Source organism: Argopecten irradians, chromosome 7 (genome assembly GCF_041381155.1).
Source record: "Argopecten irradians isolate NY chromosome 7, Ai_NY, whole genome shotgun sequence".
Lineage (NCBI taxonomy): Eukaryota > Metazoa > Mollusca > Bivalvia > Pectinida > Pectinidae > Argopecten > Argopecten irradians.
The window spans coordinates 17,145,044-17,173,007 of record NC_091140.1 but is presented as its reverse complement, the minus strand read 5'-3'; the positions used below and the strand labels follow the sequence as shown (position 1 = coordinate 17,173,007).

The window sequence follows — 27,964 nt, the reverse complement described above, 5'->3', positions numbered from 1 at the left end:
GGGAACAAAACTTGTATTAATTTTGGCTGTTACCCCCAGGGGCAGAAGTGGTGGGGCCCAATAGGGGAAATAGAGGTAAATCCTATAAATCGCTACTTTTCCTAGAGTTAGGCATGGATTGTAAACGAATTTGGCCACAAACATCCATAGGGGAAGGGAAACAGAACTTGTATAAATTTTGGCTCTGACCCCCCCAGGGGCAGGAGTGGTGGGGCCTGATAGGGGAATTTGAGGTAAATCCTATAAATCGCTACTTGTCCTAGAGTTCTGCATGGATTGTAACCAAATTTTGCCACAAACATCCTTGGGGGAAGGGGAACAGAACATGTATAAATGTTGGCTCTGACCCCCTGGGGGCAGGAGGCGTGGGGCCAATAGGAGAAATAGAGGTAAATCATATAAATCGCTACTTGTTCTAGAGTTCTGCATGGATTGTAACCAAATTTGGCCACAAACATCCATGGGGGAAGGGGAATAGAACTTGTATAAATTTTGGCTCTGACCCCCTGGGGGCAGGAGGGGCGGGGCCCAATAGGGGAATATGAGGTAAATATTCCAATTCCTTCAGAAAAGAAACAATGAACCTGGATTTAGAACATTACTTTGTATTTAATCCAGGTGAGCGATACAGGCCCTCTGGGCCTCTTGTTTTACCAGTAATAACCTTTGTCTTCTGTTTCTCAATGGAGTGTTTATATTCAAAGACCGAGAAAATATAAGATACATTCCTGAATTCTTGGAACAAAAACTAAAGCTACATATATGTGACACAATACAAGACTTACATTTATATTTCTATTATAGAAATAATAGTATATAACAAAATGGTTTTCATCAAGTTTAGGTTTTATTGATTACTGTATTATGTTTTTCCGATTGAGTTTAAACTGCAACTAAATTTTGTGCATCTTAACACATTTTTGATAAACGTTGTTATTGTATCATCTGTTGACAAATCGACACGTAATATTAAATAGGATTGTGATAAGATAGATAAATAAGAAATTATTCACGCCGTGAATATATATAGTTCAGTTAAAATCTCAGGGAATATATTCAAGGATAAACAACAAGTTGCGCAAAAAATGTATTCATTATCGACACACAGCGCAAACAGTTTGAATCGGCATTTTTAACAAAATTTGAACGTTTTCTCATCTCATCTCATCTTATATTCATATCAACGCAACACTCATCGTTTCGTCAACATTGTGCACGAGTTTTCTCATGTGTTTTAGCCAAAACTATTTTATCCTATGTAACTCTTTTTATTAAATCAACATTTACAATTTTGATTTAGTTTTTACTTGCCTTTTTCTTATCCTGATCTTTTAGATACAGTCCTTGTTTATATCCTAATACTAATGCCTGCCTTATAATTTGGCCCTAAATGACCTTAGTTGTCGATGGGCCGTTAAACTCAAACAGGTATTTAAAGAAGAAGCCGGTATTCATTTGATAAGAATGTGATTGCATATAAATATAAATCTAGCGTAAGTAAACTAAAGTCACGTTTTATCTTTTGTATCAATTTTCTGCGAAACAGTATGTTTCAAAATACATATATATCTAAGAAACTAATAACAGTTAATCTTTTTTTCTGTCACAAGTCATAATAAAGAAAACTGCTGACATTTTCAACTTAGTGTCCTCAGACTATCGGCTTTTAGACAACCAGGATTTCGGTTTATCATCTGTCCAGGTCTGAGTACTTAAGTCTTCATAGCTCAGGACAGGAATTGGTCAGCCCCTAACGAAAGTTACACAATACATCAATACAAAATACGATCGGGTTCAGCTCGGTTTGACCACAGGGGCCCGTTACTACTGTTTATATTATAATATATATTTTCAGTCAGTGGGTACGTTATATCCCAATACTACTTGTATTGGGATATAACGTACCCAGTGACTGAAAATATATATTATAATATAAACAGTAGTAACGGGCCCCTGTGGTTTGACATGTTGTATTGAAAAACAATACTCGGAATCATTTCAAGTAGTGTACAGAAACTGGAATAGTGGATTTCTTGTAAATATTTTGTTACAAGTCTGGTTGCAGAGTACAGTGGAAAGTATAAAGTACAGGTATATATATATATACTATGAATATATCTTATGCATTGATAAGTCCATTCAATTTTACATGAAGTAACGAAATATAAACAAGGGTAACAAATCATTAACATGAAGAAAATAATGGTAGTAAGGTCAGACTTTACTAATGAAAGGAAAGTGACGGTAGTAAGGTCAGACTTTACTAATGAAAGGAAAGTGACGGTAGTAAGGTCAGACTTTACTAATGAAAGGAAAGTGACGGTAGTAAGGTCAGACTTTACTAATGAAAGGAAAGTGACGGTAGTAAGGTCAAACGTTACTAGTAAAAGGAAAGTGTGACGGTAGTAAGGTCAGACTTTACTAGTAAAAGGAAAGTGACGGTAGTAAGGTCAGACTTTACTAGTAAAAGGAAAGTGACGGTAGTAAGGTCAGACTTTACTAGTAAAAGGAAAGTGACGGTAGTAAGGTCAGACTTTACTAGTAAAAGGAAAGTGACGGTAGTAAGGTCAGACGTTACTAGTAAAAGGAAAGTGACGGTAGTAAGATCAACGTTACTAGTAAAAGGAAAGTGACGGTAGTAAGGTCAGACTTTACTAATGAAAGGAAAGTGACGGTAGTAAGGTCAAACGTTACTAGTAAAAGGAAAGTGACGGTAGTAAGGTCAGACGTTACTAGTAAAAGGAAAGTGACGGTAGTAAGGTCAGACGTTACTAGTAAAAGGAAAGTGACGGTAGTAAGGTCAGACGTTACTAGTAAAAGAATGACGGTAGTAAGGTCAGACGTTACTAGTAAAAGGAAAGTGACGGTAGTAAGGTCAGACGTTACTAGTAAAAGGAAAGTGACGGTAGTAAGGTCAGAAAGAAAGTGCGTTACTAGTAAAAGGAAAGTGACGGTAGTAAGGTCAGACTTACTAGTAAAGAAAGTGACGGTAGTAAGGTCAACGTTACTAGTAAAAGGAAAGTGACGGTAGTAAGGTCAGACATTACTAGTAAAAGGAAAGTGACGGTAGTAAGGTCAGACGTTACTAGTAAAAGGAAAGTGACGGTAGTAAGGTCAGACGTTACTAGTAAAAGGAAAGTGACGGTAGTAAGGTCAGACGTTACTAGTAAAAGGAAAGTGACGGTAGTAAGGTCAGACGTTACTAGTAAAAGGAAAGTGACGGTAGTAAGGTCACATAGTAAGGTCAGACATTATTAGTAAAAGGAAAGTGACGGTAGTAAGGTCAGACATTATTAGTAAAAGGAAAGTGACGGTAGTAAGGTCAGACGTTACTAGTAAAAGGAAAGTGACGGTAGTAAGGTCAGACATTATTAGTAAGAGGAAAGTGACGGTAGTAAGGTCAGACGTTACTAATGAAAGGAAAGTGACGGTAGTAAGGTCAGACGTTACTAGTAAAAGGAAAGTGACGGTAGTAAGGTCAGACGTTACTAGTAAAAGGAAAGTGACGGTAGTAAGGTCAGACGTTACTAATAAAAGGAAAGTGACGGTAGTAAGGTCAAACGTTACTAGTAAAAGGAAAGTGACGGTAGTAAGGTCAAACGTTACTAGTAAAAGGAAAGTGACGGTAGTAAGGTCAGACATTATTAGTAAAAGGAAAGTGACGGTAGTAAGGTCAGACGTTACTAGTAAAAGGAAAGTGACGGTAGTAAGGTCAGGCGTTACTAGTAAAAGGAAAGTGACGGTAGTAATGTAAGACGTTACTAGTAAAAGGAAAGTGACGGTAGTAAGGTCAGACTTATAGTAAAAGGAAAGTGACGGTAGTAAGGTCAGACTTATAGAACTATATAAAGGAAATGACGGTAGTAAGGTCAGACGTTACTAGTAAAAGGAAAGTGACGGTAGTAAGGTCAGAACTTACTAGTAAAAGGAAAGTGACGGTAGTAAGGTCAGACGTTACTAGTAAAAGGAAAGTGACGGTAGTAAGGTCAAACGTTACTAGTAAAAGGAAAGTGACGGTAGTAAGGTCAGACGTTACTAGTAAAAGGAAAGTGACGGTAGTAAGGTCAGACGTTACTAGTAAAAGGAAAGTGACGGTAGTAAGGTCAGACGTTACTAGTAAAAGGAAAGTGACGGTAGTAAGGTCAGACGTTACTAGTAAAAGGAAAGTGACGGTAGTAAGGTCAGACGTTACTAGTAAAAGGAAAGTGACGGTAGTAAGGTCAAACGTTACTAGTAAAAGTAAAGTGACGGTAGTAAGGTCAAACGTTACTAGTAAAAGTAAAGTGACAGTAGTAATGTAAGACGTTACTAGTAAAAGGAAAGTGACGGTAGTAAGGTCAGATACTAGTAAAAGGAAAGTGACGGTAGTAAGGTCAGACTTATAGTAAAAGGAAAGTGACGGTAGTAAGGTCAGACTTTACTATAAAAGGAAAGTGACGGTAGTAAGGTCAGACGTTACTAGTAAAAGGAAAGTGACGGTAGTAAGGTCAGACGTTACTAGTAAAAGGAAAGTGACGGTAGTAAGGTCAGACATTACTAGTAAAAGGAAAGTGACGGTAGTAAGGTCAGACGTTACTAGTAAAAGGAAAGTGACGGTAGTAAGGTCAGACGTTACTAGTAAAAGGAAAGTGACGGTAGTAAGGTCAGACGTTACTAGTAAAAGGAAAGTGACGGTAGTAAGGTCAGACGTTACTAGTAAAAGGAAAGTGACGGTAGTAAGGTCAGACGTTACTAGTAAAAGGAAAGTGACGGTAGTAAGGTCAGACGTTACTAGTAAAAGGAAAGTGACGGTAGTAAGGTCAGACGTTACTAGTAAAAGGAAAGTGACGGTAGTAAGGTCAGACATTATTAGTAAAAGGAAAGTGACGGTAGTAAGGTCAGACGTTACTAGTAAAAGGAAAGTGACGGTAGTAAGGTCAGACGTTACTAGTAAAAGGAAAGTGACGGTAGTAAGGTCAGACATTATTAGTAAAAGGAAAGTGACGGTAGTAAGGTCAGACGTTACTAGTAAAAGGAAAGTGACGGTAGTAAGGTCAGACGTTACTAGTAAAAGGAAAGTGACGGTAGTAAGGTCAGACGTTACTAGTAAAAGGAAAGTGACGGTAGTAAGGTCAGACATTATTAGTAAAAGGAAAGTGACGGTAGTAAGGTCAGACGTTACTAATAAAAGGAAAGTGACGGTAGTAAGGTCAGAAGTTACTAGTAAAAGGAAATTGACGGTAGTAAGGTCAGACGTTACTAGTAAAAGGAAAGTGACGGTAGTAAGGTCAGACGTTACTAGTAAAAGGAAAGTGACGGTAGTAAGGTCAGACGTTACTAGTAAAAGGAAAGTGACGGTAGTAAGGTCAGACGTTACTAGTAAAAGGAAAGTGACGGTAGTAAGGTCAGACGTTACTAGTAAAAGGAAAGTGACGGTAGTAAGGTCAGACGTTTACTAGTAAAAGGAAAGTGACGGTAGTAAGGTCAGACGTTACTAGTAAAAGGAAAGTGACGGTAGTAAGGTCAGACGTTACTAGTAAAAGGAAAGTGACGGTAGTAAGGTCAGACGTTACTAGTAAAAGGAAAGTGACGGTAGTAAGGTCAGACGTTACTAGTAAAAGGAAAGTGACGGTAGTAAGGTCAGACATTATAGTAAAAGGAAAGTGACGGTAGTAAGGTCAGACGTTACTAGTAAAAGGAAAGTGACGGTAGTAAGGTCAGACTTATAGTAAAGGAAAGTGACGGTAGTAAGGTCAGACGTTACTAGTAAAAGGAAAGTGACGGTAGTAAGGTCAGACGTTACTAGTAAAAGGAAAGTGACGGTAGTAAGGTCAGACGTTACTAGTAAAAGGAAAGTGACGGTAGTAAGGTCAGACGTTACTAGTAAAAGGAAAGTGACGGTAGTAAGGTCAGACGTTACTAGTAAAAGGAAAGTGACGGTAGTAAGGTCAGACGTTACTAGTAAAAGGAAAGTGACGGTAGTAAGGTCAGACGTTATTAGTAAAAGGAAAGTGACGGTAGTAAGGTCAGACTTTACTAGTAAAAGGAAAGTGACGGTAGTAAGGTCAGACGTTACTAGTAAAAGGAAAGTGACGGTAGTAAGGTCAGACGTTACTAGTAAAAGGAAAGTGACGGTAGTAAGGTCAAACGTTACTAGTAAAAGGAAAGTGACGGTAGTAAGGTCAGACGTTACTAGTAAAAGGAAAGTGACGGTAGTAAGGTCAAACGTTACTAGTAAAAGGAAAGTGACGGTAGTAAGGTCAGACGTTACTAGTAAAAGGAAAGTGACGGTAGTAAGGTCAGACGTTACTAGTAAAAGGAAAGTGACGGTAGTAAGGTCAAACGTTACTAGTAAAAGGAAAGTGACGGTAGTAAGGTCAGACGTTACTAGTAAAAGGAAAGTGACGGTAGTAAGGTCAGACGTTACTAGTAAAAGGAAAGTGACGGTAGTAAGGTCAGACGTTACTAGTAAAAGGAAAGTGACGGTAGTAAGGTCAGACGTTACTAGTAAAAGGAAAGTGACGGTAGTAAGGTAAGACGTTACTAGTAAAAGGAAAGTGACGGTAGTAAGGTCAGACGTTACTAGTAAAAGGAAAGTGACGGTAGTAAGGTCAGACGTTACTAGTAAAAGGAAAGTGACGGTAGTAAGGTCATACGTTACTAGTAAAAGGAAAGTGACGGTAGTAAGGTCATACGTTACTAGTAAAAGGAAAGTGACGGTAGTAAGGTCATACGTTACTAGTAAAAGGAATATGACGGTAGTAAGGTCAGACGTTACTAGTAAAAGGAAAGTGACGGTAGTAAGGTCAGACGTTACTAGTAAAGAATGACGTATAGGTCACGTTACTAGTAAAAGGAAAGTGACGGTAGTAAGGTCAGACGTTACTAGTAAAAGGAAAGTGACGGTAGTAAGGTCAGACGTTACTAGTAAAAGGAAAGTGACGGTAGTAAGGTCAGACGTTACTAGTAAAAGGAAAGTGACGGTAGTAAGGTCAGACGTTACTAGTAAAAGGAAAGTGACGGTAGTAAGGTCAGACGTCACTGCTAAAAGGAAAGTGACGGTAGTAAGGTCAGACGTTACTAGTAAAAGGAAGGTGACGGTAGTAAGGTCAGACGTCACTGCTAAAAGGAAAGTAACCGTAGTAATATAGACGTTACTAGTAAAAGGAAAGTGACGGTAGTAAGGTCAGACGCTACTAGTAAAAGGAAAGTCACGGTAGTAAGGTCATACGTCACTGGTAAAAGGAAAGTAACCGTAGTAATATAGACGTTATTAATAAAAGAAGCGATGGTAGATACATTATAGCTAGGTCAGAGGTTACTATTAAAAGGGAAAGTGACGGTAGTAAGGTCAGGCGTTTTAACTTATATGGCCATAGAAAAGGGGCCCTTTTAAAATTGTAATTACATGTAAAAAGACCTGGTTAACTCCTTTTGTTTCTACATCTAATCCGAAATATGAGAAAGGTTTTTATTTAGTGTATATTTAAAGAGTCTCTGTTTCTAAATGCAATACACATCAGCTGTGGAACAAATACTGTAGAAGGAAGTTTCAGTTTCAACAGTTCATTTTGTTCCCTCGGATACATGAAAATGTACAACATGAGGTCTTAAACTACATTTCCAAATTAAATGAAAACAAAAAAGTGAAATAGAAAAAAAAAAAAAAACGTTTCGAAAAGGTAGTGACCGTTATGCAAGCCGTTTGGGTTTTTACCTATTGAAATGAAAATATCTGTATTTCTACAACAATTAGGGATATCTATATTTGAATTAGAGATATTTTTAATTGAATCATAGATATCTTTAATTGAATTAGAGATATCTGTATTTGAATTATAGATATCTGAGATATCTATAATTAAACGCGAAATAGAGATATCTCTAATTGAAATACAGATATCTCTGATTCAATTAAAGATATCTTTATTTCAATTAGAGATATCTGCATTTCATTGTAAATAAAGATATCTGCATTTAAAATAAAGATATATTTAATTCAAATGCAGATATCTTTAATTCAAATACAGATATCTCTAATTCAATTAAAGATATCTCTATTTCAAATGCAGATATCTCTTAATGTTGTAGAAATACAGATATCTTTATTTTAAATACAGATATCTCTATTTGAATTAAAGATATCTTTATTTGACATGAAATAGAGATATCTGTATTCAACTATCAAATAGGAAAAACGACTGCTCCCTTGACTCTCCGTTTTGCGCATGACGGATGAAGTAATTATAAAGCAGTAGTGACGCAAAATGGCGGGGAATGCAACGTATCCGCTTTCAATATTATTCAATTATAGCTGCTACAGTGAGTTCGTTCTGTTTTCTGGAGATCAGTTGCCATGTCCTGTTCTTAAGAAATCCCCTCCAAATAGCAAGTTTATCGGTTTAATAGACTTACAGTTCTCTAGCCTGGTGCCCTAGCCTACCCATAATTATTGGTAGGCCAGGGCACTAGACAATCTCTCCCAGAGTGCATTGCGGTTACCCTTCATTAAATGAAGGGTAACCGCAATGCACTCTGGGAGAGATTGGGCACTAGAGCCGTTTTCGTTTGTAAAAGTTATTATTTCAAGTACAAATCCTCACGGACCTGCAGTTTATGATACAGGCTTGTGAAGGTTTTTTTCAAAGCTCGTCTGAAAACAATATGAAATCACCAGGTCCGTCTTTAATACATAAACCAGGGGCGTAGCTAGAGTCTTTTACATGTGCAAGCCCAGGCGAGGGGTCTGGGGGCCGCCTAGGCCCCCAGGGGGTCCAGGGCAGTGCCCGGGTTAGGGGGTTCAGGGGGGCGAAGCTCCCCGACGGAAAATGGTTTCAAGGAATTGTTTAGCCCCGATAATGATGTTTGATAATGCTTGGTATTGCTAAACTAGATTTATTAAAATCAAATGTATAGGTCTGTTTTCTACCTGTACCTGATAATTATGCGTTAATGTTTAGTACAAAATGTATGAAAATCTCATGATAAGTCCTACATGTATCTTGAGTGACTCTAAGGGGATTTGAGGATAGATTGACGGAACTTTCTTACGTTGTGGAATTTTTTTATGTGTAAAAATCGAATTATACATATATGTGAAAAAAAATGAATGAATATAAAAACAGCGCTTCATATTATAAGACATAAAAGACGCACTGATAGAAAAATACAGCATTTTGTCTTCTTAAAGTCTATCTTGACATGAAGTTTTATTTCTCTATATCGTTCCAACAAGAGTATGTGTCAGTAGATTGTGCATTTACTCTGGGTTGGGATTTTGGAACAATAATCCCATATCTAGATAAGGTGGTCTTTTCCTATTTAGATGTCTGATTAGAATATAGTCCGCTAAACCTGCGTTTATAAGTTTTGTTTGCTTGTTTTTTGCCTAATATACAGACTTTACATTTGGGGGGGGGGGGGGGGGGAAAGCCAAATGATATAGGCAGGTTTTTAGCGGACTATTTAAGTAGAATCTACTCTGTGTCACTATAATTTTCGAGGTGTCACTTTTCGATATTTCATCTGTCGTTCTTTGACTTTGCGTGTCTTTCGCTTCAAGCTTGAAAAAGCCATCTTGTGTCTTAGAAGATTCATATTAACGCACAAAACAACATAAGCACTAAACACGCAGGACCCGTAGGTTGATCGTAATAAACGGTTACGACTTCAGGTTTCCATTTCCGAACTTCCAAAACAAAACTGCACGGGTATATTTCAGTATTATTAATTTTAGATAAATCATCTACGATAGGTTATTTAACTTTGATTTTAAATTACATTCAAGACTTTGACGGATCGACATAGATTTTTTAACTTTACAAGATCACGAATAACTCATACTAGGTTCGACCGTTGGTTAAAGTCATTAATTCAAGTATAAAACCTGGCGGACCTGTAGTTTTTGGTACAGACCTGTGAGGGCTTTGCCAAGGCTCGTCTGAAAACAATATAAAATCACCAGGTCCGTCTTTAATTAATAAACGAACTAGGTCCAACCAGTCAAACCGTATAACCGAAATTCAAAACGGCCATGCATAAAATCCAATTTGATTGCAAGCGTTTCATTAATCGCTGAATCGCTGAAATGACATCTTTGGTAAGCTTCTGGGCTTGTTTGATGTACGTTGATGCTTTCTTCAGCTGGTATAGTACTATACATGCTTGTACTATTTGTTTAAAACTTCCGGTTGCGTTAAAAGGTGTCTATATTTGACACTTGGTAATCGTTCGTTAGTTCCTGTAATATTGATTTTGTACATATACGGTACATCATGGTGACCCTATTGGGTGTTAAAAATAACCTCTCCATTTAAAATGTTAGTGGTTGTTTAACAGTTTATACTACCACTACACAGTTCAGTTGACTAACTCACTAGTAGAACGTTGGTCGAAAATTGGTTGGGTGGTTGACCCACAATTAAGCGTTGGTGATGTAACCACTTCCTCTGAGAGCGAGTTCAATGTCTTAATTACTCGATTACTGAAGAAATTTCCGGTTGAGTTTAGCCTAAATCGTTTTTTGAAGATTTTTTTTCGAGTGTCATCTAGTTGTTATACCCGTTAGTTCTCTGAACATAGTTGTTTGATCCAGAATGTCTATTTTGTTTAAAATCTTGTAGACTTGAATCACATCTGCCCTGTTTCTTCTATATTCTAAACTTGGTAGCCCGAGTTTCTTGATACGCTCTGAATACAATAAGTTTTGAATTGATGGTATCCTTTTAGTTGCTCTTCGTTGTACGTTTTCCAGTGTAATTTTATCACTTGTCAACATTGGTGACCAGATTGTGGTTGCGTATTCCAAATGGGGACGAATTATAGTTTTGTGTATAGAGTAATAAACATGGTCGGACTCATATAGGTGAAGGTGCGGAACACTATTCCCAACATCCTATTCGCTTTTAGGCTGCTGCATTACATTGTGCTGTGAATTTGAGTTGGTTGTCTATATTGACTCCAAGATCCTTTTCCATGGTTACTCGAGAGATAGTAGTCGTGTTGCCTTGTGTTGTAAGGGTGTAATTGTGGTTTCCCAGATTGTTTCCAATTTCCAAGAATTTACATTTGTCTGTGTTTAGGCTCATTAACCATGTCGACGTCCAGTCACACATTTTGTTGATATTTTCTTGCAGCTTAGAACGGTCATCATCTGATGTGATTTTTGCTGATAGTTTAGTGTCATCTGCATATCTGGCATATCGTTAACGTAAATTAGGAATAGGATTGGTCCCAGCACACTCCCTTGTGGTACGCCACTGGTGACGGGTAGTTCTTTTAATAGTTGACCATTGACTGTGACACTTTGAACGTTGTTGGCCAGGAATGCAGTTATCCAACTTAGAATTTTCCCTCCAATACTGTAGCTTCTCAATTTGTGGATAAGAAATCTGTGTGAAACCTTGTCAAACGCTTTACTAAAGTCTAAATAGATCACGTCGATGTTACTTCCTGAGTCTAGTCCACTATACCAATCTTCAAGTGTTTCTAATAATTGTGTAATGCAAGATCTTCCTGGCCTAAACCCATGCTGGTGTGGAGTAAAGAGATTGTTGTTGTCCATATGTTCAAGAAGAATATCTCTGATTATTCGTTGCATAATTTTTGATGGTACTGAGGTTAGGCTGATGGGCCTGTAATTATTGGCTTCTTTTTTTGCTCCTTTTTTGAAAATTGGTGTAACTATTGCTCTGTTCCAATCTTTTGGTAATGTTGATTCTTCGAGTGATTTCCTGTAAATTATGGATAGAGGTTTTTTGATGACATCAGCAGTTTCACAAATGAATTTAGGGTGTAGATTATCTGGTCCAGGAGATTTATTGGGGTTAATTCTTTTAATTGGTTTAAGGACAGTTTCTTCGCTAATGTAGATATCCGTCAGTAAGCTGTTGACTTGTCTTGGAATAACCACTAACAATGGTAGATCCCCGTCATTAACGAAGACACTGGCAAAGAAAGTGTTCAGGACATTCGCAGTTTCTTCGTTATTTGTTGTAATTGTTCCGTTTCCGGCTTCGATACCCCCTATCGTTGATTTAGTCTTGGTTTTGGATCGGACTCGGGACCAAAAAAGTTTCGGATTTGTTTTGATTTTCAGAGATAAATCCTCTTCATACTTATATTTTGATTTTCTAATGATTTTTGTTGCATTGTTACGGGCATCCTCGATATTCCAGGGGTTCCGATCACTTACGATCTCTACACCCCTGGACTATCTCATAGTAAAACTGGAGGCAACAGAATAGAACAGGTAACTTAGTCATTTGATGTACATCAAAAGAGCCGTATAACGGTACACTGTGGTTGACTCTGTGACTTTGATGTTAGGCGTTACTCTCTCTGTAGTCTTCAAATGAAATACTTGCTAGTCTGTGATTGGTCAAATGTTTTCCGCTGAGCTGCCTTCAATTTCGCTATAAGATAGTCCAGGGGTGTAGAGATCTTAAGTGATCGGAAGCCCTGGATAATCGAGGATGTGTTACGGGCTGCTTGGTAGCTTTGGAAGTTCTCAGGAGTTTTGCTATTAAGGTATTTGTACCATTTTCGTCTTTTCAATTAACATTGATAAGATATTTTTATTTAAAATGTGGATGTCTTTAATTCAAATAGAGATATCTCTATTTTGAATGAAGTTATCTTTAATTGGACATTAATTTAAAATTATCTGAATTTAAAATAGAGATATCTGTAATTCAATTAACATTGATAAGGATTAGGAAGTAATAATTAAATCTTCGTACCGAGCAAATACGTGTAAATACATACATCTTTAATTCAAATAAAGATATCCCTATTTTAAATAGAGATATATGTATTGTAAAGTAATTGCATATATCTCTTATTCAATTAAAGACACATCTATTTTAAATAGAGATAACTGTATTTGAAATAGAGATATCTGTATTTGAATTAGAGATATCTGTATTTTAAATGAAGACATCTCTATATAAACAAAATTAAAGATATTTTTATTTAAAATGTGGATGTCTTTAATTCAAATAGAGATATCTCTATTTTAAATGAAGATATCTTTAATTGGACATTAATTAAAAATTATCTGAATTTAAAATAGAGATATCTGTAATTTAAAAGAGGATATTTCTATTTTCAGTAGAAATAGAGATATCTGTATTTAACTTATGACATATCTTTATTCAAATACGGATATCTTTATTTAAATTACAGATATCTAGAAATATCTTCATTTTAAATAAAGATATCTTTAACTAAATAGAGATATCTTCATTTCATTAGGTAAAAACCCAAACGGCTTGCCATAGACCGTTTATACTTTAGTTTATATAATGGCTGTAAAACAACTTTTCGTCTTAGATCCTTCTAAAGTCGTGAAGAAGAAGATAACAATCCCGCGAGTTACCGTTCCTGCTTTGAGATACTATTCATAGATGTCATCTCAGTGTTGACATTTCCAACATGGCGTCCATCCATCATGCCGGCCACGTTACAAACCTATCGGTAATGTTTTTATTCTGCTAGGGACGATAAATACTTTTTCAATATACAGTGTATATTGTTATTAGACTAAGATGTGTATAGAACCCATAGATAACTCCATGTAAACCATATCGCTGTCAAACGATGTAAAAATCTTGCGACTCTGAGCTGTCAAATTTTGCTGATGATGCTGGTAGATGGCAACCACTCAAAACGATCATTAGAAAATGACAACGTGAAGATCATACCCATTCGCATCTGATACATAATATGAATTTAAGGCAAAGCCTCAGAAGAGCGCAGCTACATGTAAAAGATTATAACATCATAACTTTATATATTGTCTACATTTTTCTACGAGATTAACAATGAATATATTTCATTGACATGCACATAATATCAATAGTTAGAAAGAATTCGAAATAATCCAAATAGAATTGTCCAATATACTTCAATCTTGTTTTTATCAGATGCATAGAAAACTTGGCAATATGCCATGTTATCAAAAATACGCGCGGATCTGTGCCGTCATCTTTGGCGTAGGTTTTGTGACGTCACTGCTGACGGTGCCGTGCGCTTGAGAACGTACAAAGTATATATTGGACCAGTACATTTATTGCGTTGTTCTTGTATATGTGTAAATTAAAACTACTTACAGTAATTGAAAACCGTATCCCGATGACACATTTCGTCTAGTCCAGAAAATTTCAAATCTTGTCGTGTTGATAACGAGAATTAAAACATGGCTGCCTACATGGAGGCGCGAGACTTTTCCCGCGGGACACGATTTCAAAGTCCAAGGGGTACTGGAATGTATTGGAATATATATGCTCACACACGTGTTATGGTTAGTAGAGCTTCGCTCTACGCGGCCTTTGGCCGCGTAGAGAGCTGCGCTCTTATAAACGTTCCATATGTTACTAATATTAAGTAATGTACACTTTTTAGGCTAGTTGAAATTATAAGTGTTGGGTTTTGCAGTTGGCATAATCCAATAATACTAGATCAATGGTGTTGAAAATTGATGCTGGACAATGTTAACACGACGTAATGTTTCAAATACATGTGTAGAAGAACAGGGAAAATACACATTCCTGTCGAGTGCCCTGACCAGGAATTGAACCTGGATCTCCGGCGTGGAAATCCAAGGCTCTACCTGCTGAGCCAAAGAAGCATGCTCTGTCAGCTGAGTGACAGAGACTGTATTTAACACTATGTACAAACCACGCCGACCCGCTCCTTTTACACTACTCCCCCTATTGTTCCTGAGGTTTTTTCTAAATCTCAACCAGAGACTCTTTAACCACCTTCTATGGGTTATATAGTTGGGCGCCAATGTAGAAGAACATGCAGGGAAAATACACATTCCTGTCGAGTGCCCCAACCAGGAATCGAACCCAGGTCTCCGGCATGGAAATCTACGGCTCTACCGACTTAAAAGAAGCATGCTCCGTCAGCTGAGTGACAGAGACTGTATTTAATACTATGTACAAACCACACAGACCTGCTCCTTTTACACCTGTATATTTACATCCTTGGAGTAGCTAGGATTTTATGCACAGTCTGGCTAGTCTCCAAATCAAATAATCATACCCTGACTCCAATTCGTGTCAGGGATGTGAGCCGTTAAAATTTGCATGCTTACAAACAATTTATACACAAAGTTGGATAAATAAATAATCAGTATATACATTAGAACTGTTGGGAATTACTGAATTTAATTGCTTTACTTCAAGAGCTGCCTATATGGCCCGTGAACAAAAACATTTTTCTCAACGAATACTTGTCTTATCAAGTCAAATGAAACACCAAATATAAGATTAACATAATTTCACAATAAGTAATCCTTGCTTTAAGGACAGTTAAAAAGAAATGTCATAAATTTTCATTAAAAAATACGGCATCTCATGAAATGACGGCCTGCTTCACAAAGTAAAACAGTACAAGCCTCGCATCCATTGTTCAGAGCTATATACAATGTATGTCATCGCAGCTTGCCTGGGCAAGTCTATGGAAATTTCAAAGCACAATTGTGAATATCTGAGTGATTGTACGTACACTCAGCTTGGTACAGATATTCATTATACCATGACATGCGGTGTTCAATAATCAGTGACAATCATGAAATGCTTTCAATTTCAGTTGTCTATAAATTGAGATAAAAGTATAGGAGTTTATTTAGACTTTGGATGAAACATTTGTCATGAATAATTTTAAGTTATGATTTTCTTTATTGTGACTTATAGATACATTTGAGACATTGAACCAGTCACACAAAGTCACCAGCACTAATTTAAGTTGTCCACAAAATTGCACTTTTGATTTTCTTGGAGGAAGCATGCAAGTTAGGACAAAATTCCCTAGATACTCAAAGGAGCATTACTACTTTGCTGATTTAGAGGTAAACCACATGCTCTTTAATGGTTTTGGTTTTTGGGATTCATATAGTAAGTTTTAGTGGTGTGCTGATTATCAATTATGTTAAAGAGTTGATAAATATAAAGTTTAACATTGATTGTGAAAGTCATATACCGGGTATATATAACTCATACAAAGCACTTTTGATTGCCCAGATGTATAAGCGTACAAGGAGTTTGAGGAAATCAGAGTACCCGTAGAAAAACCATTGAGGAAATCAGAGTACCCGTAGAAAAACCAATGTGATTGGGCATGCAGATGACTCCTTACCTTATCACGTCTGTGCCGGGGATCAAACCCCAAACCCTGGCTGGCTAGGTGAAAGGCCAGAGGCCTTATCACTACCCCAACCAATCACACACAAAAAAGAGATCTATTTATGAAAAGTCAATTTTAATTGAAAATTGATCAGTTATAATGTTATCGATTATATCAAAGATATTTATATGGGACTCGCCTGAACAAGTCCTGGTCTTCAATGAAATTTTGAGAATCTGTGTGATGCTCTTATATAATCTTGATTAGTACGGGACTTATCACATTTGTGAGCTTGACACTCGCCTCAGAAATCCCACATAAAAGAATGCTATTTTGAAGTTATTGTTTTTGGCTTGTAAATAATATTTCAATGTCAAAATATTGAAATTAAATATTTGATGAACATAACCAGTGCAATTTAATGGATACTACATTCATGTATAATAGAATTAAGTCTTAATTAAATACTGATGTTGTTTCGATTATGAATATTTGAGCACCCAGTATTAAGATGGCTTATTCTAGATCTTTGCTGGCATTCCATCATTAATTTAAGCTTTGGGATCATAGAAGTAGTCAGGTTCGTAGTTTTCTTGCATGCTTCCTTGTAGAGAGATCTGGTGATGTTAGATAGTGTTTGTCTTTTTTAATTTCATAACCTTGACCTATACCTTTATTATATTGAAATTTGTGATAAACCTCTTTCCTTAGGTATTGAGAAATTACAAATTTCATTATTTCTTTTTTTCGTTTTGAAGAGAAACCACTTGATCAAACAAGTACATGTATATAATTTTCCAGTAAATATGTCAGTAATTCATTGCAATGATATATAAAACACAGTTGTAATGAACCACAAGGGACCAGAGAAAGAATTGTTTACAAATTACATAATATACCATTTATTTTGAGTTATATAAGTAGCTAGCTTATTACAGAATTGTGTGTTATGTACAAGTACTAAACTTTGCAAATGTGATATAATATTTTTTTTTTGGTTAAAGATGCTCCACCACTGATAAATGGTATTTTTTCACTATCAAAAACAGGATCAGACGATTTAGTATTTTTCTTCAGTTACAAAAGTTACTTACTTTACACCATTACCACCATTACTACCAAAGTTTGAGCTTCTAATTTTACTTTAAAATGAAAATATTTGAAATAATTAAGTTTGCATCCCGAAAAAATTCCATGCCACTATGCTCTATATATTATGAAGTTTTGACTGCGCATGCACCAAACGCCAAATAATTTATTTCATAGTATTTTTCGTGTTAATTAGACATACTGTATTCAACCCAATAAGCGCCCAGGGCGCTTAAAATTTGATAAAAATGAAAAGGTGCTAATAAGTCAAAATTATAGCAAATTTATACCGTTTTAAGTAGTTTTGGTCCTTATTTGTGCCTGGGGATTTGAAACTGGGGATTTGAAATTGAGGCCTCAAAAAGGGGGAGGGGTCGAATACCGTATATATACAAGATTATACACCAATTGTTGTTCAAATGATGAGTATCATTTATGGTCTGTCTGCGGTGGAGCATCTTTAATAATTGAAGTTTGTATAGTAATTTATGCAGTTGGTTCAGTTAGGATTTCTGTTCAGTTGGTATTTCAATTGGTATACAGGTACATGTATGTAATAGTTTGAAATATATTCCAAACTGTATTTATAAGGCCTATTTTAAGTGTTTTTTCTCCTCATTCATTACAAAGAAATCAAATTTTGACATTTATTATTTTAATTTTATTTTTACAGAATATAGATTTATCAAAGCTATCTGAAAAAGAAAGATGGAGGTAAGAAAGCAGCTTTTTACGAAAATCTCTCAAACAATATTTAAAATGTCTATTTTCCATTAACAAGTTGACTTATATTTATAGATATGGGCAAAAACATTTCACAATGTGTATCTTCAAAATTGTCATGTTCAATTCTTAGCTGCTGGTTTAATAAAAACATGCAAAGAGACTGCAAAAATCCTGCTTGATTGTACATTTATGCTTTTCAAAAAAACAATTACCTCCCCTTGGTACAAGTATTTTTTCTTGGTAGACTATATAGCTACATGTCAGGAAAAATAAATGAGCTAGCTCAAGAATATCTAATGTGTCAAATCATATAATGACAAAAATATTAAAGATAAAGTTACTTTTGATTATGCCGCTATATGTAGACTCACTTTTTATGAGCGATGAATGTACAAGTTGAAACTTTCACATATATAATCTTGAATGTTTTTTTTATATATATTTTCTTTTCATTCATAAGAGTTATTTTGATCCATGATAAATTCGTTATATTTTTTTTTATCGATAAGCTGTTAAGACGTATCAACGAAAGCTCATTTGAGGGTTACTCCAATGAGTTCTGGGGTCTTGAATTGAAATTTAAAATGAAAAATGCTTCTGACGTCACATGAATGTTTTATTCAGGATAGAACACCAGCGGTTACATGAAAAGCACAAAGGCCATGAGGCCATGCATGCTGAGATGGTGCTCATCCTCATCGCCACATTGGTGGTCGCTCAAATTTTGCTTGTGCAGTGGAAACAGCGTCACTTCCGATCGTATGAGGTAAGTGATGTTTATAGTGGTCACTCAATGTTACTGCTAGTGAAGTTAGAATTTAAGATTATTTCCAATGCCATGAGGTTCAGGTTATTAGCCCACCATCATCAGATGGTTGGCTATTCAAATCACCTTTTGTCTGTGGTCCGTCTGTCCTTCCTGTCCGTCCGTAAACAATTCTTGTTACTGCTATTACTCAGAAAGCACTGAAGGGATCTTTTTTCAAATTTGATATGTAGGTTTCCCTAGGGCCCTAGTTATTAGCTCACCTGGTCGAAAGGACCGAGGTGAGCTTATGGGATACCGCAGCGTCCGGCGTCCGGCGTCCGTCAACAATCGACTTCTTCTCCATAACCGCTGGTCGGATTTCAACAAAATTTGACTGGTAGCATCCTATGGGCTACTAACTGAAAATTGTACAAATGATGGGGCTGACCCCCCGGGGGCCTGAGGGGCGGGGCCAAAAGGGGTCAATTTGGCTATTTCCATATAAACGACTTCTTCTCTGAAACCAAGTATGGGATAGCACCCATAATGCAATGGTAGCATCCTTATAGGGTGGGGATTCAAAATTGTACAAATGATGGGGCTGACCCCCCGGGGGCCTGAGGGGCGGGGTCAATTTGGCTATTTCCATATAAACGACTTCTTCTCTGAAACTAAGCATGAGATAGCACTCATAATGCAATTGTAGTATCGTTATAGGGTGGGGATTCAAAATTGTACAAATGATGGGGCTGACCCCCCGGGGGCCTGAGGGGCAGGGTCAAAAGGGGTCAATTTGGCTATTTCCATATAAACGACTTCTTCTCTGAAACCAAGCATGGGATAGCACCCATAATGCAATGGTAGCATCCTTATAGGGTGGGGATTCAAAATTGTACAAATAATGGGGCTGACCCCCCGGGGGCCTGAGGGACGGGGTCAAAAGGGGCCAATTTGGCTATTTCCATATAAACGACTTCTTCTCTGAAACTAAGCATGGTATAGCACCCATAATGCAATGGTAGCATCCTTATAGGGTGGGGATTCAAAATTGTGCAAATGATAGGGCTGACCCCCCGGGGGCCTGAGGGGCAGGGTCAAAAGGGGTTAATTTGGCTATTTTCATATAAATGACTTCTTCTCTGCAACTAAGCATGGTATAGCACCCATTATGCAATGGTAGCATCCTTATAGGGTGGGGATTCCAAATTGTGCAAATGATGGGGCTGACCCCCCGGGGGCCCTGAGGGGCAGGGTCAAAAGGGGTCAATTTGGCTATTTCCATATAAATGACTTCTTCTCTGCAACTAAGCATGGTATAGCACCCATAATGCAATGGTAGCATTCTTGTAGGCTGGGGATTCCAAATTGAGCAAATGATAGGGCTGACCCCCGGGGGCCTGAGGGGCGGGGTCAAAAGTGGTCAATTTCCATATAAATGACTTTTTCTCTGCAACTTAACATGGGATTGCGCTCATAATGCAATGGTTACATCCTTATAGGGTTTGGATTCAAAATTTTGCAAATGATGGGGCTGACCCCCCGGGGGCCTGAAGGGTGGGGTCAAAAGGGGTCAATTTAGCTATTTCCATATAAACGACTTCTTCTCTGCAACTTAGAATGGAAGAGCACTTATAATGCAATGGTAGCATCCTAATAGGGTTGGGATTTGTAATTGTACAAATGGTAGGGCTGACTCCCGGTGCCTTAAATGGCAATAGATGCGAGGTCAAAAAGGTCAATTGGGCTACTATTTTCATATAAATTACTTTGTCTCTGAACCTATGTATTGGATAGCATATTTGTATGGTATCAATAGCATCATTGTATGGTTGTGATTCAAAATTAAACTTTGGGAGTCAATTTTGCTTATTTTTCTAATTGTCAGAGTCTTGTGATAATTACTAACAAAAAACCAGGTGAGCGATACAGGCCCTCTGGGCCTCTTGTTGCTTTTTGGAACCAACCGGTCAACAAGATGGCCATCAGGCAGCCATCTTGGATTTTAATAGTTGGAAGTTTGTTACCGCTATTTCTCAGAAAGTACTGAAGCGATCTGTCTCAAATTTTATATGTAGTATTTTCGAAAAAGTTTGAAAAGCAGAGAAAAGATCCGTCTTTCCAATGTTAGACGTAGATCATTCTTTGGTGGGCGCCAAGATCCCTCTGGGATCTCTTGTATATGTAGTATGTTTGAAAAAGTTTGAAAAGCAGAGAAAAGATCCCTCTTTCCAATGTTAGACGTAGATCATTTGTTGGTGGTCTACTGTAACAGTGATTTCTCACATATAGCTTATGTAGATGTAACATCATTTATCAATCTTATATAATACTATGAGGCAAGCTACTTGAAGGTTATATAAAACTGGTATGTTTAAAGCAGAAATAGTACAGTAAGCTTTAAGTAATACCAAGTTTGTTTTTACAAGGATTTCAATTTTCAAAAATAAAAAATAAATGAATAAATTGACTTTAATAATTATTATAAAGTATGAAGATACATAAAAGTGAGACTTATACAGTATATGTAATATCAATCAATGTATATTACATAATTACTGTTTTTTTCAGAGGGCAACTCTTATGGGGATGTGGATCATACCGATTGGATTCTGTATAAAGTTTTCCTGGTTACGATTTGTTGTTATATGGGGTTTGTTTTCCTCAATAACTGGATATGTAACTTTTAAAGCAACTAGAAAACCTCTTCCAGGAACCACGCCAAGGTAACAAAAATCATCTATTCACATATATCTTTAATATACAAAATAAACATGTACACAAAAAATGACTGGGAGGTGAATAGTTGCCTTAAAACCAGATTTTGGACATTTTGACAGTTATCAAATTAAGAGGACACATAAGCTACATATATTTATTGCAGAATTATGTGTAGTGTTGAACATTACTATTAATAAAATTAAAATTAAAATGAATAAAACTTACTGAATACAGTTTTTGTCCAATATATGATATTTGACTATTCTGTATATGTATATTACAGAGTTATCTGCCCTTGAGGGTGGAAATTGATTGTACCACAGTATGACAGTATTATAATTTTCAGAAAAATGACCAGAGTTTCACTTGCAAAATGATGATGTCACAATAAATACCTAACCATAAGGGAGGTAACTGTAATTGCAAATATAGAATACTTATTTTATTTATCCTCCTGTAAAGCAAGTTTGTTTATTGTTTCAGACTAGTTTACAAATGGTTCATTATGATTCACAAAGTGAGTTACTTTGCTGGTGTGACAGGCTATATGATCATCATGCTGACATTGTTAGGACTAAACCTTTTACTCCTAATTAAACCTAATGTTTCCATGGACTTTGGACTGTTACTTCTCTTCTATGGACTGTACTTCGGTGTGGTGTCCAGAGATTTCGCCGAGGTCTGCTCAGATACTATGGCAGCACATATAGGGGTAAGCAATCTAAGCTCTACTGGTGTGATAACAGATCTTGACAAAACTTAAAGATATTTTTTTCAGTTTGATCATAACTTTGTGTTTAGCAAGCAGTTGTATCTTTCCTGCATTTGATGAGTGATAATTATAATTATTTGAATGATTGGTTGAAATGATTTCTTTAACTCAATCACACCTGAAATTTCATAATAGACTGGTCTAGTTTTTGATGTACAATCGTAGAAGAGCTCGAGTCTAATGTGTCTTCAGGGGCGAATGAGTGAAAACAAAGCAAATTAAGATTAGACTTGTAATGTACTGGAGCGGAATTGCAAGTCTAAATTTTGATTAGATTGAGTAAAAACAAGTTACCGGTAATACCCTGTATATATTTTAATATTGTAAGACTAATGTGTGGTCTGTTTGATCCTTTTTCAGTACTACACAGTAACAGGGTTACCAGGAAAGCGCCTAGACCCAAACGTATGTGGCGTGTGTGGGAATCCCATTATGGTGCTAAATAATGAAGATGCCATTATTGAAGAAACATGCAAATTAGGATGTAACCATATGTATCCTTTATACCTGTCACCTATTAGTCCATACCTTTAGTTCAGTTTGTAATTTTCTTGCCAGATACTGACGGCTGGTCAGTGGTTTTTCTTTGGATGTTCAGGCTTTCCTCCACAAATAAACCTATAATGTCCTAAAATGACTCATGGCTGTTATAGGACGTTAAACTAATAAAACCAAAACCAATTGCAATTTTCTTACTTTTTATGAGAGTCATAATTTAGGGCATAAAACAGGTACATGTGTATATTTTCAGAGTATAATTGAAAAAAGTCGAAAATGTTGTAATTGATACAAAGCTAGTTTTTTTTTCAATTCCATAATTATTATGTTGATAACTTAAGTATAGATAATGCTGTAATGGATTGTTACACTACCCTTGACCGATATTCAGATTTCACGAGTTCTGTTTAAGAGGCTGGTGTATTGTAGGTAAAAAACAGACGTGTCCATACTGCAAAGAGAAGGTCGACCTGAAGAGGATGTTTCCAAGTCCGTATCCTTTTACACAAGTGGTACCAAACATCACCTGTTGGTCGGAAAGCATATCTAGTGCTATATCATCTCATAACACAAAATCATATTTTGGGTATTAATTATCTTGTTACCTGCAATTTTAACTCTGGCAAAATTTTTAATGGATGTTGATTAAATCAGATATGAGGCAAGATCACATTTATGCCAAAATCATAGTGTTGGGAATCAATTGAATTTTCATTGTCGATTATCAGTTTTGTTTAACCAATCAATGATCCATTACAATCAATTATTTTTTTCCCTTGATGTATAAACAAGTCTCAAATGAAATTTCCTTCAAAGGCCATTCTGTGCTGTCTTGTTTTCATGTCCCTTATTTTCTTCACCATTCAAATCATGCTCATCTGAACGTTTACATTACTACATAGTGCTTATGCACTCTTCAATTCGTCTAGATGCTTGAAATTTGAAATGATATGAGTGACAACCACACACACGCAGGAATGATTTTAACAAGTTGGCTATGAATTTTTGGCATGTTTTACTGATCAGCAAACTTTATACTTTGGTTTATCATAGTGTCAAAAATTCCGACGAAACTGAATTACAGTTTCTTACTTGAAACACCACTACAAAATCATTTGATGATCTTGAATTGGGTGTAGGACAAAATTATTTCTTGATCCAAAATCACATATACCTTTTACATACTGTCAATACAGTATCTAATGATCCAAAGTCAGCTATAGGGCAAAATCATCTGGTGGTCAAAAGTCAGGTCTGTGGCAAAATTATCTGGTTATACAAATTCAGGTCTAAGCAAAATCATCTGGTGATCCAGAGTCAGCTATAGGGCAAAATCATCTGATGATCTGAAGTCAGCTATAGGGCAAAATCATCTGGTGATCCAAAGTCAGTTCTAGGTCAAAATCATGTGTTGATACAAAGTCAGGCCTAGGACAAAATCATCTGATGATCCAAAGTCAGGTCTAGAACAAAATCATCTGGTGATCCAAAGTCAGGCCTAGTGCAAAATCTTCTGGTGATCCAAAGTCAGGTCTAGGGCAAAATCATCTGGTGATCCAAAGTCAGGCCTAGGGCAAAATCATCTGGTGATCCAAAGTTAGGCCTAGAGCAAAATCATCTGTCGATTCAAAGTCAGTCCTAGGGCAATATCATCTGGTGATCCAAAGTCAGGTCTAGGGCAAGATTATCTGGTGATCCAAAGTCAGTTCTAGGGCAAAATCATTTGATGATCCAAAGCCAGTTCTAAGCAAAATCATCTGGTGATCCAAAGTCAGGTCTAGAACAAAATCATCTGGTGATCCAAAGTCAGGCCTAGGGCAAAATCATCTGGTGATCCAAAGTCAGTTCTAGGGCAAAATTATCTGGTGATCTAAAGTCAGTTCTAGGGCAAAATCATCTGGTGATCCAAAGTCAGTTCTAGGGCAATATCATCTGGTGATCCAAAGTCAGTTCTATGGCAAAATTATCTGGTGATCCAAAGTCAGGTCTTGAGTAAGATTATCTAGTGATCCAAAGTCAGTTCTAGAACAAAATCATCTGGTGAACCAAAGTCAGGCCTAGGGCAAAATCATCTGGTGATCCAAAGTTAGGCCTAGGGCAAAATCATCTGTCGGTCCAAAGTCAGTCCTAGGGCAATATCATCTGGTGATCCAAAGTCAGTCCTAGGGCAATATCATCTGGTGATCCAAAGTCGGGTCTAGGGCAAGATTATCTGGTGATCCAAAGGCAGTCCTAGGGCAATATCATCTGGTGAACCAAAGTCAGGCCTAGGGCAAAATTATCTGGTGATCCAAAGTCAGTTCTAGGGCAAAATTATCTGGTGATCTAAAGTCAGTTCTAGGGCAAAATCATCTGGTGATCCAAAGTCTGGTCTAGAACAAAATCATCTGGTGATCCAAAGTCAGGTCTTGGGTAAGATTATCTAGTGATCCAAAGTCAGTTCTAGGGCAAAGTCATCTGATGATCCAAAGTCAGTTCTAGGCCAAAATCATCTGATGATCTAAAGCCAGTTCTAGGCAAAATCATCGTGTGATTCAAAGTCAGATCTAAGATTTAATGGAAAAAAAATATGAACCTTGACTCAATAATCAGATGGGACCGGCCACACATGATGTATGGAAACCTTCTAGACTGGATCCGATACCTTGTTGCCTGGCAACCAATTATTATAATGATAGTGCAGGGTATAAACTGGGCCCTTGGGCTGGAGTAGACTATTTATTCCATATGTATGAATGTATGTGATCTCATTGACTAATTATATGTACAAATGAATGTGTTGTAAATGTATAATAATTTTCTTTTTTCATTAGTGAAAATGGTTTTCATTTATATCAGTTAAATTAAGCAGAGTGAGACGAAGTCTCAAGTGACCTATTCTAATCGCCTTTTGTCCATCGTCGTGCGTCGTCTGTCATATATCCGTAAATAATTTTCATTTTCGACTTCTTCTCAAAAACCGCTGAAGCAAATTCAATGGAATTTTGCACAAATCTTCTAAGGCATAAGGTCAATCAAAATTGTTAATTATATGGTCCACACACCCCTTGGGGCTGTGGGAGGGGCCAAAAGGGGTAAATTGACTATAAATTCAAAAATTTTCTTCTCCACTCACAGATGTAATCAATACTCTTCACAAATAGAAAGGTCTAAAGGTCCTTTACAAAAATTGTGAATTATATGACCCTCGGGTCTCGGGTTTAACCTTGGGGAGGGGGTTAAATTTACTATAGTTTATATAGGGAAAACACATTTTTAAGCATTATTTGGTCATTTGTAAAAGGAAATGAGTCAAACGTTGTCAGAATTATCCCTTTGAAATGGCCATTGAATCCTATTAACAAAGTTTCCATGACTGACTCCCAGGGGCCTTAGGGGTGGGGCCAAAAAGGGTCAAATATGCTAAAACTTCAAAAATCTTCTTCTGAAATTCTGGAACTGGTAGAATCAAATACTCTTCATAGATGGAAAGGTCTTAAGGTCCTTTACAAAAATTATGAATTATATGACCCTGGGGGTCTCATGTTTCCCCCTGGGGAGGGGGTCAAGTTTACTATAGTTTATATTGGAAAAACACATTTATGAATGTTATCTGCTTATTTTTCATAGGAAATTAATCAAACTGGGTTAGAATTATTAGCCTGAGATAGCATTTTATCGTCATATCCATATTGGTCCTGGTCGACCCCCAGGGGCCTTAGGGGCGGGGTCAAATAGGCTAAAACTTCAAAAAATTTCTTCTGAATTCACAGATTTGATGGAACCAAATACTCTTCATAGATTGGAAGATCTTAAAGCCCTTTACAAAAATTGTGAATTTCATCTCCCTGGGATCTCAGATTTTCCCCTGGGGAGGGGGTCAAATTTTCTATAGTCTATATAGGAAAAACACATTTATGAAAATTATTTGCTTAGTTTTAATAGGAAATGAGTCAAACTGGGTTAGAATTATTAGACTGAAATTGCATTTTAACACCATATCCATATTGGTCCTGGCTGACCCCCAGGAACCAGAGAGACTGGGCCAAAATGGGCCAAAATGGCTAAAATTTCAAAAATCTTCTTCTGAATTTACAGGTTTGATGGAACCAAATTATCTCCATAGATTAAAAAGTGAAATTTATAAAATTACTGACACTGACTGACTTCTAGTTTGGTTTTGTTGTTTAATGTTAGCAAAGCAAATTGGAATTTTAAGCATACGGTTTGGTAACATAATACACTAACTATCAAAATGAAAAACAAAAAATAAAAATTCTAATACGAAAGTTCAACTTAAAAGTTTATTTTAATTCGTAAATAATTTTTATAGATTTGAACCAACTTTGCAATGCAGCACTGAGGTGACCGTCAAGGCCTCTTGGGCCTCTTGTTAGAAACTTGTGGGAAAATGTTTGGGATAAGTGTTTATTGAAATTAGTGAGAATTGTTGAGTTGAACAAATGACCGCAGTTGTATAGAAGAACTGTGATTGACATTCCTGAAGCTAAATTATTTCAGTCCAACAAACATATTGCCAAACTCAATATCAACTGCCATAAAGAATGAATGTCCTAACAAAGTACATATGTACCACAAGCCCTGTAAGTTTGAATCCCATGTGTAATGATGTGGAGCAATTGCCAGGTATTGACCGCTAGTAAACATTTTTCCCTGGGTACTTTAGCTTTTCTCCGCCATTTAAAGCTGACACATCCTTAGATGACCCTGGCTATTAATCGGACATTAATATAATCAAACCAGTGACATTGTATTCTTTCTGCAAATATAATGGCAGGAGTTCCGTGTTTGTTCTGTTATATAAAATATAGTGAAAACACTACTTGGGGGCTATTAATGACAAATGCAATTTGCTCACTGAATAAAAAACTGTGTATGAATGTGTACTAATATGAATTGCTTTTTCTTGTGATATTAAAACGTCACCAGGTACTGCATATTCAATGAGAGGACCTCTTGATTTATGATAGCAGCATTGACAAACTCTGGCCAAAGAGTTCTGACAATCTGATCTGATAAATAATGTCTTGGTATGAAATTGATGTACTACCATAACAATGCCTAAGGAATCATATTGTCAAAACAGTTTTGCCCGAGACAAACTGAGCTATCTAGAAACCATGGAGTGATAAAGGGGTATACATCAAATATGTTGTTATCCTAAATGTGTGAAGTATAAATTAGCATGTATGGGATGTTCCTTTATAGATCTAATGATTAACTCAATATAATTTAACAGCAGGTGCTTGAATCAGTTCTGTTAATTCTATCATAGACTTAAGGCAATATTCCTTGTGATATAC

The 27,964-nt window shown here is 36.6% G+C and overlaps 1 protein-coding gene across 2 annotated transcripts; it reads left to right on the top strand.

The window, feature by feature from the left end:
- The first annotated feature begins 13,409 nt into the window (after positions 1-13,409).
- Positions 13,410-27,547, top strand: LOC138327714 (E3 ubiquitin ligase RNF121-like). 2 transcript variants are annotated; one of them, XM_069274029.1, is made up of 9 exons: positions 13,424-13,455; positions 15,681-15,835; positions 17,873-17,913; positions 18,550-18,691; positions 21,242-21,396; positions 21,875-22,103; positions 22,524-22,657; positions 23,053-23,154; positions 25,254-27,547. In XM_069274029.1, the coding sequence occupies exons 2-9, from the start codon at positions 15,773-15,775 to the stop codon at positions 25,372-25,374; spliced, it is 987 nt and encodes a 328-aa protein (XP_069130130.1). In that variant the 5' UTR covers positions 13,424-13,455; positions 15,681-15,772; the 3' UTR covers positions 25,375-27,547. The 2 variants fall into 2 exon arrangements, with proteins under 2 accessions (XP_069130131.1, XP_069130130.1); XM_069274030.1 differs by lacking the exon at positions 15,681-15,835 and having other exon boundaries at positions 13,410-13,455.
- Positions 27,548-27,964: the final 417 nt, after the last annotated feature.